The sequence below is a fragment of the Mytilus californianus genome, unplaced genomic scaffold (assembly GCF_021869535.1).
Source record: "Mytilus californianus isolate M0D057914Y unplaced genomic scaffold, xbMytCali1.0.p SCAF_5, whole genome shotgun sequence".
Taxonomy (NCBI): domain Eukaryota; kingdom Metazoa; phylum Mollusca; class Bivalvia; order Mytilida; family Mytilidae; genus Mytilus; species Mytilus californianus.
Genome location: NW_026262701.1, coordinates 83,498,060 through 83,511,842, shown reverse-complemented (window position 1 = coordinate 83,511,842; position 13,783 = coordinate 83,498,060). Strand labels below are relative to the sequence as shown.

Here is a 13,783-nt window from a genome sequence, read left to right as displayed (position 1 = left end):
GAACACCATCAAGAAAGCAGTGAGCTCAAGCAACACGAACACCATCAAGAAAGGAGTGAGCTCACGCAACACAAACACCATCGAGAAAGGAAAGAGCACACGCAACACGAACCCCATCAAGAAAGGAATGAGCACACGCAACACGTACACCATCGAGAAAGGAGTGAGCTCAAGCAACACTAACACCATCGAGAAAGGAAAGAACACACGCAACACGAACATCACCAAGAAAGCAGTGAGCTCACGCAACACGAACGCCATCACGAAAGGAGCGAGCTCAAGCAACACGAACCCATCAAGAAACGAGTGAGCTCAAGCAACACGAACACAACTTAGCAATGGGCGAGCTCTAGCAACACGAACATCATCAAGAAAGGAGTTAGCTCACGCTACACAAACCCCATCAAGAAAAGAGTGAGCTCACGCAGCACGAATACCATCAAGAAAGGAGTGAGTTCATGCAACACGAACCACATCAAGGAAAAAGTGAGTCCAAGCAACACGAACACCATTAAGAAAGGAGTGAGCCCAATCTCATGCAACACGAACCCATCAAGAATCATCAAGAACGCAGTGAGCTCAAGCAACACGAACCCCATCAAGAAAGGAGTAAGCTCAGGTTCTTCGTATTAATTATTTATTACGTAAATTCGTATTGATCCAAAATTTGAAGATTGTCTTTTTTTATTCTCATCTCCAAAGCTTGAAATACATGTTCACTCGAAAATAGTCTTACAAATTTCAGGTTTGTTGCCGTTACATCTGGACTAAAATGATATTTGATATTAAATGAGTTTGCTAGTGAATTATAATTTTAATCAAACATGTACATCTGTCCAGGTTTTCGCTTTTTATGTTCATCATTCCTGTATAATTAACCTACGGTTGCTTCTCGTTATAAATTTTGTAAAGACTTTTATGATTTAATAATGGTTATTTATACATTATGTTGTACTTTTAGTTGTAAATAATTGAAATAAAACGGAATGAAATGGATATATCTCGAATTTTTAGATTATAATGAGTAAGACAAAAATGATTGTCTGCGAAGAATTGTTAGAAGTGGAATTATAGCATGTCATAGTTAACCTTTTAGTAAAAATAATTGAATAGATAAGAACAATGGAGATATCTGATTGGATTATTAAGTCAAAAGCTGTGGATTAAGGAAAGACGAGATTCGATTTGTTTAAGATTAAAGATAAAGTGATGTTCATTTTATAGACATTCAGTCGAAATGTGATTTAACCTCAAGAACTTATCAATGATCATATTTTTCACACTATATTTTCAACTATTTTCTGCAAATAGTTTATTGTGTTGTATTTATTTATTTTTGAATATTAACTGTTTCGAGTTGTTGTCTTTTTTGCTTGCTGTTCCTATTTCATTGATTTGGTTTTCATTTTGTTTTTCCTGTTATCAATATAACATGTCGTTTTGTCTGTTTCAAGGATTTTAGTGTTCTAAGTAGTCCATCTATTGCGTTTGACTCCAATCTTGATTGAATATGACTATCAGTTTTCCTGCCGAAGGTCGGTGGTTCTCTCCGGCCAATCCGTCTTCCTCCAACAATAAAACTGATGCCGCGATATAGCCAATAGTGCTTAAAGTGGCGTTAAAGACAGAAAACCAATCAATCAATCAATCAATCAAATAATCAATCAATTATGAATTAATGCATGTACTCTGTAAACAAATTATACAAATTAAATACACGCATCTTTAACACTGAATGGAGTGCATTGGACGAAGTACTTACTTATCATATGTATTCATTTACACAAACTAACTTAAATCAACATTGACATTGATAGAATCCCTCAAACGGCAATCAACCTGACAATTATATTCATACATACTAGATGGTACAGAACTGTTCAATTATATTTAGGGAAGAACATCAGTCGCAAACTTTAAGGCCGTCTCGTTCAAAGCCAGTAGTTGTCGGTGGTTGCTGTCTGTCCTAATTGTTCATTGTTTATTATTTTTAGCATAAATTATGCAGTTGGTTTTCTCATAGGACTTTTTATAGCTTACTATACTGTATGGATTTTGCTCATTGTTAAAGGTGACCTGTTAGTGTTCACATTTTTGTCCTATGGTCTTTCATTAAAATTTGTATCGTTGACAATCATAGTTAAATCTCTTTATATTTATATCAATATGCCTTGTCAAATAAAACGTTTGAAGCGAAGAGAATTTTGCCGTTGTTAAAGACAGTGTAGCTCAATAACCTTAATTGAGAGAACGGAATGATCCGTCGTCGTATATTATGAAAAATTATCTGGCGAACAGTTCAAGAATGCAATCATGAAAAGTTAATAAACAGGCAATTATATATAATTTTGAATTATCCTTTTAGTAGTAATTTATAATCTTATCACAAAGAATATCGACTCTTTGTCTTTCTTTAGTTATATGTTAATCTTACAGGGGCATTAGCTACGATATGTATAAAAATAATTTAAAAGTATAATTATTGTTATGTTTCAAACATACATACAAGTGAAATATTAAAAGGAATAAGTCGCTTTCAGAAGCCAGACTGGCTCAATGTTGTAAAAATAAATAAAACAAAACTGATATATTATTGTTTGAAAGACAATAGTTCGACTTCAATTGGGTCCATATGCAAGTAACCTTAGATTTGTCCCTTAGTAGGAGATGGATTGCGCATGTGTTGAGCATGTTCAGTGCTAAAAAAAAAGACAGTCAACATTGAAAGGTAAAACAAGGAAGCCACTAGGAAGAACCTATTCGAACATATCATTTTGACTCAAAGTAACCAGTCTTTGCATATTACATTTTAGGCGACATAAGTAGTGTATTAAAAGCTGCAACTACCAATTTACCTCTCGTTGGTTTCACTATGCCGGAGATTGGGCCAAAAATCTCGAAATTCCTGAAACGGCGACCGAACCTACTCTTATTGAGCCAGTTAAAACAAAAGTTAGTTCTGATTGGTTTTCTAGTGATGTAGATTACTTTTTATTGTTGGGAACGCTTAACGGTAGGACAAGAAATTAACAACGGAAGATCAAAAACCGGATTTAAGAAAATAACAATATAGGTATTCGATATCTATGATTATATTGCTATAGGATCGCATCGGATACACATGGTTGGATAATCGCTGCTAGTCTAAATTAATACTTTTATTATTTACCCATTCCATTTGATTCGTCTGCATTGTATACACGATTCGGTTTATTTACATTATTTCCTATAAACGATTTTTTAATAACATAGCACCAGTAATTATCAAATAATATTCGAAATAAGATATAAATAGCCCTGTTTACTGATGCATTTTCTCAACCCTGACCGATATATTATTAGATATGCATATGTTTAACCTAATTTGTAAGCCAACATAGTATACAATTTAGAAAGCATCGGTTTAGAACGTGCACTTAAGAAATTAGTACAAGAAAACCACACGCAAGACTATATAACGTCAACAATTAATTTGAAACTTTCTTAACACATTTAGCTAAAAGCATCAATTTATGTGAAACTCTCACGGTGTTCCTAAACTCACTTTCACGTGAAACATTGATTCATGAGACAGAGTAAAATATTTCATAATTAACGGTGGCTCGTGTTAGTCTCCTCGTTGAAGCCGTAGGGTGACCTTTTTTGCTAAATGCTACGTCATTTGGAAAGTTGTCTCATTGGCAATCCTACCACATCTTTTTTATTTTTTAGTCAAGGATATCCGAATATAACATCCAAGGTCTGATGGATATTTTTTTTGTTGTTTTTATTGTTTACTAGTGTATATTTCTTTTCTTTCACAGCTTAGTTTGAACGAATATTATCAAAGAAAGGTTACTAGTGGGGTTTCATGTAATAAAAAAATATTCTTATAAATCATGGTTTGATATTGTCAATAAATATGTTATCGTTATTTTTTATTTTTTTTTTTCATTTAATAATCAATGTTAACAAATATAGGGTTTAGAATGGGGTGTAAGTTGGTTATACACCTCGGGATCCAGACACACCTATCCCTCGGTGTATAACTATTACTGAATTACAAAAAAAATTATAACTGTTTTATTCGTCCCATATCATACACTCAGTGCTTTTATATTTCTGTTTGATGACACTGATAGATGATTAGAAATCAGTAATAATGATTATAACGGCAATCATCCTCATCACACACATCTTCAAATAGACTTTCCTTATGCAAATTAAAAGGCAAACTCCGCCCAATCAGTTGAAAAAAACTAACTGATAATATTTTAGGCATTAAGTAGTTCAGCGTTTGACTCGATCATCCCCACTCTCCCATTTGTCTTACGGAATTTTGGGACCTTAATGCTCTTCAACTTCGTACTTCCACGATCCGCAGTTGGCCTGATGCCAGGCAAAATTGTTGTCTTTATCCAATATACACTCATTTTCAAATGGCTGTCCAAACTGAACATGTATGAAATATCTGCCACTGGATGTTTAGCAACCAACAATAAATCAATCAACCATTTCCAAAATCCTTTTTCGCTTATTGTTTTGTTGCTTTAGCCTGCATAACCGTTGCATCTTTAGAACTCTCAAAGTTCTTCAGATCAATTTTACGATTTTCCTAAGATATCGACCATTTATCTTCGCGGGACAAACCATTTTTGTATTACATAAAAAACAAAACAAAAAAAAAACCATTTTTTTTTTTTCAAAAACCTATAGTTTGTTTGTAATAAGAATACACGAAACAAGTGATTATATTTTACAAATGTCGAGTTGTTTTGCATATTCCCGTTAAATCCATGTGCTAATATGGATCAGCAGGTCAAGGTTGACTGTTTCGTGTATTCTTATTACAAACAAAAAATACATCATGCTCCTTGTATACAGTTGTCAATATGGACGGGTATAAGACGGACGACATTTTGTGGCAATCGTTGGATTTGGTAGAAGAGACTAAAGATAAAGTCAATAGTATAACCCAAAGTGATTACCTGTATCAGTTTAATAAAGGTAATCATAACTGTATTTTATATCTTACGATTTTATCAAAAACAAAAGCCCCCCCCCCCCCCTCTTCTCGAGAATAAACAAACATTCATATTCGAACATACTAAGGGATAGGTGTGTCTGCATTAGAAACCCGACTACCAGACACGCTCAACATACAATATTTAATATAGTGGAACTCCCTTTTTTGGGGGCAATCAGGGGGCTGGGGTTCCCAACTCAAGAGAAAAAGGGGGGTCCAACCATTCAAATGCATTGATCTTTTAAATAAAAGTCGGGTCCAACCCGCGGAACCCCCAACCCCGTATCGGATACTGGGTAACCCGGGGGGGGGGGGGGGTCCGGGAGTTAGAATCCCCATTTTTTTTAAAGATCAATGCATTAGAATAGATACATATGACTGGGATAAAAAAAATTACCTTCAAGCAAAAGAGTATTTGAAGGATTATTTTTGTATTCCATATAGATGCTTATTGGAATTTCCTAAAATGGGTTTTTTTAATATCATGAAACAATTGTTATTCGTAACAATAGTTACACCCCAGTTCTATTGTTATACTTCATAGTTTCTATTTCTGAAACAAGTGTAAATTGAATAGATCTATTGTTACGAACAACAATGGATTTTGACCACAGGGTGTGGCGAGCGGGGTTTCTGGAAACCCCTGCTTCTCACATCCCGAAAACACAGTCCATTGTTATTCATAACAATAGATAAATATTTTTTAAATAGCATGAACATAAGAAATTACTAATAGTGTTCACTATAAGTTGTTTCAATATATTAAAAAATAACACATTTTTAAAATAGGAAATTCCAATAGCGAAAAAATATTAAGCATCTATTTTGAATAAAAAAAATCTTTTAAGTTCATCATAACAAATGGACAAAAATGACTGTGTTTAGACCTCAAAACCACTCCGAGTACAGACTAACCTGTGCATTTTGAAAAGTTTTAAGGCCTGGCATCCACTAGATATGTAAAAGATAAATGCATTTTGTGTTTCAGAAAGATAAAATATTTTTTGGATTTTGATGGGCATTTGTTTTCGTACCTGCAGAAGGATTAAAAATAAACTAAGTTGGGATACAACTTTGAGATGCTCCGTAATAGTTATACACCGAGGGATAGGTGTGTCTGGATAAGAAACCCCGTCGGCCGGAGGCCGGAGGGGTTTCTTATACAGACACGCCGTATCCCGAGGTGTATAACTAACTTGCACCCCATTCTATATATTATAAAGGGACATAACTCAAGAATGGTAAAAGTGTCACCACCAATTTTCGTACTTAATCTGTATTATGTAGTAATAAGCATTGTGTATAAGTTTCATAATATTTGGTTGAGGCAAACTAAAATTAGAAAGCGGAAACAAAAAATTCGTACTTGATCTTAGTTTTGTGGTAATTAATATTGTGTATAGGTTTTATAATGTTTGGTTGAGGCAAACTTAAGTTACAGAATGGAAACTAAAAAATTTGCAATCTTTCGATTTATAAAGGGGCATAACTCAATAATGGTTAAAGTGACACTACCCAAATTCAACTTGATCTATGTTTTATCAGTGGAAGTCAAAATTAAACATTGCATTGTATAAAGCAATGGATTGTAGTTGATTCAACTATAATCATAGACAAAGGAAGAATTTTAAAAATAACTTGATATTTGGAAGAAAATAAAAATTTTGCAATTTTTCCATGTATAAAGGGGCATAACTCTAGAACGGTTAAAGTGACGCCACCAAAATTCAAACTTGATCTGTTTTTTGTTGTAATAAGCATTGTGTATAAGTTTCATAACATTTTGTTGAGGCAAACTTAAGTAAGAGAACGGAAACTAAAAATTTTGCATTTTTTCCATTTATAAAGGGGCATAACTCTAGAACGATCAAAGTGACGCCACCAAAATTCAAACTTGATCTGTGTTTTGTGGTAATAAGCACTGTGTATAAGTTTAATAACATTTGGTTGAGACAAACTCAAGTTAGAGAACGAAAACCAATTATGGGACGAACGGACGGACGTACGTACAAACGAACAAGGGTAAAACTTAATGCCCCCACCGCTACGGCGGCGGCATAAAAATGCCCATCAAATTCCAAAAAAGATTTTAACGTTTTGAAACACAAAATGCATTTAACTTTTATATATCTAGTGGATGCCAGGCCTTAAAACTTTTCCAACGTCACTGATAAGTCTTTTGTAGACGAAACGCGCGTCTGACATAAATACAAAATTTCAATCCTGGTATCTATGATGAGTTTATTTTCTTTTATTACTGTCTATTAAATTTCAAATTCAATGTAATAAACTATGACGTCTTGTACATACCAACCATCAGTATTTATTCAAGCGCACACTTGAGCAAGCGTCTCCGTGAAGGGTAATAGAGTACTAGTATTTGCCATGGAATAGAGTAAAATGTCTCTCTCGTATTAACTCTATATAAATCTGGCATTTTGACATGAAGTATAATAATAACGTTTATATATGCTAAAGCTTGCGTGTTTAAGTTTCCATTAATACATTATTCTGTTTAACACCTTTCCAATTGTGACATAAATATTGAACGTTATTCATAAAAAAAAATACTTATGAAGACTAAAATGTTAACACCCTATCTATCCTTCTTCAAATACGATTATTATGTACTGTTTTCAAAAACAAAATTCTCGATATCAATATTATCGAAATATTATTTGCAAATTACCCCCCCCCCCCCCCCCCCCCCCCTCTCCCACCACCACCACCACCAAAGAAAAAAATGCATTCAGGAATAAATTAAAAAAAAAATTATCAATATAAAATGTTCTTGAATACCGATATATTTTGCAACTAATGTCGTCATAGTTATACTTACTCAGTTTCATACTTCCACAAAGTTACAATGATTTTTGCATGTTTTAAACGTTTTATAAGAAAAAAGTAAAATCACAAAAATACTGAACTCCGAGGAAAATTCAAAAAGGAAAACCCCTATTCAAATGGCAAAATCAAAAGCTCAAACACATCGAACGAATGGATTACAACTGTAAAACGACTTTGATACACCATTTACTTTGCGAATGCACAGTCAGTGTACATATTTTAACCGGATGAATGACATGACTGGACACTTCGTTGAGGAGTTTATCCCAAAACACCTGTTTATAGATTGCTTTATGGAATGATCTATGATTAGCGAACTGATCAGGTCCCGACAAGTCAATTAAAATAAATCAAGAAAAACAACGTTATATTCACTAGAAAACTGAACCAAATATAGAAGAAAAGTAAACGAGGAAATATATGAGAGGACGCGACTAGAAAAGGAAATTGGACCTTTTGGGTGTTGTATTTGAACCAATGCTTGCCGATCAGATCCGCAAAAGCTTCCCGGGAATCTTAAGTAAATTCAAATTTTGAAAAGACCTTTTAATCATACTTATTTTGCTTGAATCCGTTAAACTACAAACACAATTTATTCGAAATAGAATTACAGAAATTGATAAGTGTTGCATCACTTTATTGAGGGTACTGCCAAGAATAAATGAAGAACTAAAAGGAATAAACTATGGTAAAGTGGACCTACATTGTAATTTCAGGAAGAAATACTGACCAATATGGATCGTTAACAATATACCGTCCAGCGTTTTACAACGACGTAGAAGACATTGACAAAATAAAAATCAAGATAATTGATCAAATAAAGTGTATATGAAATATCATCGATATCGACATGCACAGATTTTATAGAATATGAATGCGCGTTACCGCATTTGTTACGAGTTGGGGACAATCTGCAAAGCAACGGAACCTAATGTTTTAAATTGCTGAAAAGGAAAATGCAAACTTCTAATGGATAAGATATAGACAACGCAGCATATTTTGAGAAGAAGAAATATAGACAATCGAGAAATTATAGCACTTGTACGACAATTTAAGCGTTGTGAAGCTGAAAATAAAAACTTTCAATCTTGTGAACTCCAAACATACTACACGACAACTACGAAACCAACAATGGAGTGGCTTGCATATTTGACAATAAACAGTGTTAATAACCCGAGCATACACAGAATTCAAGAACTCCAGCTTATAGACAGCAAACGTTTGGGATTCCAAGATAAAGGCATTGCATAACAATTGTAGTGACTAAAGATGTCATATACAGAAAGGTAATTAGCACTTTAGCCCGCACAAGAATTCCACCATTACCGAAAAAGATAGTTCAAGATGCAACACCTTTTAGCACGAATGGTGGACACTTTAAATGATCGCTAACTTTACGGCGTAACTAGGAATGGAAGCTTAAGCCTATTTACTTTTGCAGTCGTTACGTGAGTCGAACATTTGGAATTAGTATACGATCTCGGCTAAGAATTATTTTTTTATATCTCTGGAGGTTTTGAAGTCAACGCTCAGAGCCCAAAATTATGATGTCAGACAATATTCCTACCTCATCAAAGACACCAGTTTTATTATTTTTTACACAGATGTATTTGGCAAACGATGAAACTGGTAGGACTGTGTTAACATATTTTCCTACATATTTCCAAGATCTGGATTAACACTTACCTCTCCATATAAGTAGCAATGAACTATACTGTTATTCTTCTACGAGCAAAATCTACTGATTAAAACTGTTTTAACGGAGAATGTACCCTGTCACAAGTAAAACTATTATACAATTATTGTCTTTTACTTCAGTAAATGTGGTTTTATTCAAATTTTTAAAAGCAGTTAATCAACATATTTATCGAAACAAAAGACAGTTATTGTTGTATTCCATACAAAGAGAAAACAGTGTATTTTATACCATGATATACAACTTGTACATCTAATATTTAACCATATTTATACAAATTAAAACGCACATGACGTTGGGGAAAATCAAGTGCTAACCTTTTCTTTAGGTTGCACGTTGAGTTCACATTTTGCCTATTTTCAGAGTGCATTTGACGTTTTGTAAAATTTATCAATTTTCAACATTTTCTTTAAGTGAATATGCTGTTTTATTCAAATTCCAATTCGTACATAAAAACCTGCTTGAATAAAACTGATATGGAATACATTTATTTCATTCAATATCCGCCATATTTATTTTTTTATGTAAGATTGTGCATATATTTGAATAACTCAACGTATTTTTCATGGAAAAGAGAAGCATATATTTAACAAAGATAGTTATTTTTCCTTTCCTCAAAAGATCAGAAGCTAAGTGTGAAAGAATAAGCAAATCAGTTGTTTTTTTAGTTATGAGTAATATTTACAAAATAGAAGTCCTTTTATTGACATTTGATTGCGGTAAGCTCCTCCTCTCTCCACTTTGTTTAATTATCACGTGCAAAAGTATTATTTAAGAACAAGTAAAAACTTATTTTATCATAGACCATCGAACCAACAAACACCAAATATGTATAGTGAGTATTAAGTCTATAATAGTAAATCTTAGAATGTCTTCGACAACATTATGATATATATCTTTGTAAAGACCGTTGAAGCCTTAATTATGTAACTTTCTTATTTTATGCTATCCTAAGTTTTAATCAATCCTTTTATTTTAGCTTTTTTTCTGCTCCCGTTTTTTGTTAGTTATTGTTCTTGCTTTTTTACACTTATAAAGCATTTTGTTTTGTATTTGTACGGTTTACTCAATGTTCTTCAGATTCGTTTTTTAATTTGGCTTTCCAACTGGTTTGATTCGAGCCCCTCGAATGAGTCGTTTGGAGACAAACGCGCGTCTGGCGTACCAAATCAAAAGTCTGGTATATTTACTTATCGTTTATTATAAACAGTATTTGTTATCCAGAAAAGATACTATTTGCAGCTCTAACATGTATAATAAAACTGCACTCATCACAACACTATCCTGAATAATGTGCTACTAAACAGTAGCAAGAAACTAAGACGCATTTATTTTATGCAGATTTAATTTATTTGAAATAACGAAAGTTACATTAGAATTTAAACTGACTTTTTGTTTCCATAATGCAAAATTCAATAGCTAAAACAACAAATAATATATATTGAACTGAATACGTTTAAATTGATGACAATGTAAAGATTCGTGCTGAGATGGATAATATTCGACAATTGCAACTTAAAAAACTAATGAACACAATTTAAGGTAAAATTTTTCTGACAAAGTGTGTGGTTCAAGTTTTTTGAAATTTTTATATTTTTGTCAAAAGGTCAAAGTAAATATTTTGTCAAAATTTTTATGAAAATTAAACGCGCAAAATTAATTTAGACTAGGTGTTTGGTACCACCTTAAATATTCATACCGATATGCACAAATTTAATCAGCAAATAACTCGGGAACGCTTGGCAACACAATGATAATAACAAACTAACATCCACTTCATTTGAACTTTGGTGGATAGTTGTCTCATTGACAATCATAACACATCTCCTTATTCTTATAAGAATGTTCTACGAGGTGTTCATGAAAGGCAAGCAAACCTACATATTGCACTAAAAAGTTATCTTGAATTAACTGTGTCAGAGATGTTACACATAGACGGTTCGAAATTCTAGTCAGTGGACAGTATGAATGGCATGAAACCAACGAAACATGTGAAGATACACCAAAAGTCTGTCATTCTAACGACCGAATTAGTCAAATGGCGAAAAATCTTAAGTACAGAACATATTTAAGCATCAACACTACACTGTTATAACATAATTTGTTACGTTCCTTTCTAAACTTGCATTTGTTCTATTATTTGATAACCAGCGACCTATATACCTTTCTTTGGCATCATACACGCCTTCGTCAGCTTTATTACTTGCTGCGATACGAAAGCAAATTGCATGTCTATTACATTTGAACCAACTAAGCCAAATACCGCTAATTTCGTGACGAAATATAGCATTATTTCAAAAGCTTAGTTTTATTAGTTTAATATGAAATACTTTATTTTTTTCAGATTTGACTAGCAATTCGTCTTTTCCGACTGATGATATCTTCGAATATGAATTTTTAGCAGGTATCTTACGATCGATGAACTTGTCACAGTTTGGTAACGAGAGTGATCATGAATTGTTATACAATTTGATCAAACAAATTCAACAAAAAGTTGATTCAGAACAACAAGCATCTGTTCTTATTTACAACCTACTAACATTTTTACCTCCACTCATCTTAGCGTTTGGAATTGTTGGAAATATTTTATCGTTTATTGTTCTCACTAAATTTTCTAAAAAGTTTCCTAGTTACCATTACTTGTATGTCCTGGCATCATTAGACATGGTGGTGTTATTTACAGGACTGTTAAGATTATGGATAAAACAAATAACTGGGAAGGATGTCGCGAGTGAATCTAATATTCTGTGCCCGCTATTCACATTTTTGGGTTTTTTCAGTAGTGTTGCTAGTGTTTGGATAGTTCTTGCTATTTCTATTGATCGTGCGATTGCAATTAAATATCCTCTGAAGAGATATAAGGAAGATGTCAACAAACGAACAAAGATAATTATTTTGATTATTTTGATAGCAAGTGGATTAGCTAATATCCATTTCCTTTTTACCATGGGTTTGCAACCAAACAGATCAGGTGACCATTCAACATCATGTGACCCACATTTGATTTACCTTCACTTTTATCGAACTGTATGGGCATGGATTGATGCCATAATTTACTCGTGGATTCCATTTTGTGTCATTGGTGTTACTAATATTATTACTATCATCGGCCTTTTTACCGCACGAAAAACTAGAAAATCCTTAAACGGTAAAGAGATCAAAGTATCTCATCGGGAACATTACATGACTATCATGGTGCTTACCATTTCAATCTCCGTCCTAATTATGCTGGTTCCTGTCAATACCATTATGATAATGCTGATATTTTGGAAAGAAACGATTGGATCAAATCAAAAATTATATAATATGCAAGTAGCAAAAACAATCGGCGAACTATTAATGTATACAAGTCATTCGATTAACTTTGTACTTTATTACTGGGCCGGTTCGCAATTTAGACGTCAATTTGGAAAGGTATTCTTTCCAAAGAAAAAAGAAAAAAAAGATCGTAAAATGTCTACTTTTGAACCTAGTAAATCAGTACTGTCAATCGAAGATGATCCAGGAGTATAAGTTTTATAATAACCATATACAATCAACAACTGTTTTAGTTGAGATGGATAATATTAATATCAAGTATTGCAAAATATTGTATCGAGTAGGTCGTCATTTATAACAAGCTTAAAGTTGCGGTTAATATTCTACCAAGGATGAAAGCAACCATATTCTGGCAAAACATTTTATATTTATTGTAAAGTAATACTTATAAACTAACACGACCATGTTGAAGATCTGACGTTTGCATCACAATTTTGAAGCGCTTTTGCAGTAGAGCAATCCATCTGCATCTTTATGTTACGTTCGACGTGGAATATTAATTCATATACCAAAAATATATTAATTAACTCACAAATAATATAGGTACCGACGCCATAGGTATCGGTTGATTTGCTTTTAATGTATGCATAATAAAGCTTTTATCAACATATGAATGTGTTGGTTTTTGTTATGTAATATTAATAGATGAAGGTGTGGGGGATGTACGTCAATGAGATAGCAACTAAACGACACAAAATCAAAATATATCTAACACAGCAACACACAGTCATCAGAAATAGATAATTGTTTCAACAGTTTTTCAATCTGTGCATTTGTCACAGTCTAAAAAGGGTGAATTTAACAGATCTCAAGATTGAGTCTCCTAAAGGACAAACAAGTATAAAACACAAATCAATAACGAACAAAAAAAACACAAGGTAAAAATTAAAGACTGTGACTGACAAAAGTTCTGACTT

The 13,783-nt window shown here is 33.1% G+C and overlaps 1 protein-coding gene across 1 annotated transcript; it reads left to right on the top strand.

The window, feature by feature from the left end:
- Window positions 1–11,966: 11,966 nt before the first annotated feature.
- On the top strand, window positions 11,967–13,386 carry LOC127702790 (uncharacterized). Its single transcript, XM_052207094.1, has 2 exons — window positions 11,967–12,279; window positions 12,460–13,386. Exons 1-2 carry the CDS (start codon window positions 11,967–11,969, stop codon window positions 13,059–13,061), a joined length of 915 nt encoding a protein of 304 aa, XP_052063054.1. The 3' UTR covers window positions 13,062–13,386.
- Window positions 13,387–13,783: the final 397 nt, after the last annotated feature.

Coding starts and splice junctions, on each gene's coding strand:
- LOC127702790 (XM_052207094.1), top strand. CDS start 11,967: ATGAACTTGTCACAGTTTGGTAACGAGAGTGATCATGAATTGTTATAC. Junction 12,280..12,459: donor AACTGGGAAGGATGTCGCGA/GTGAATCTAATA, acceptor TTATTTTGATAG/CAAGTGGATTAGCTAATATC.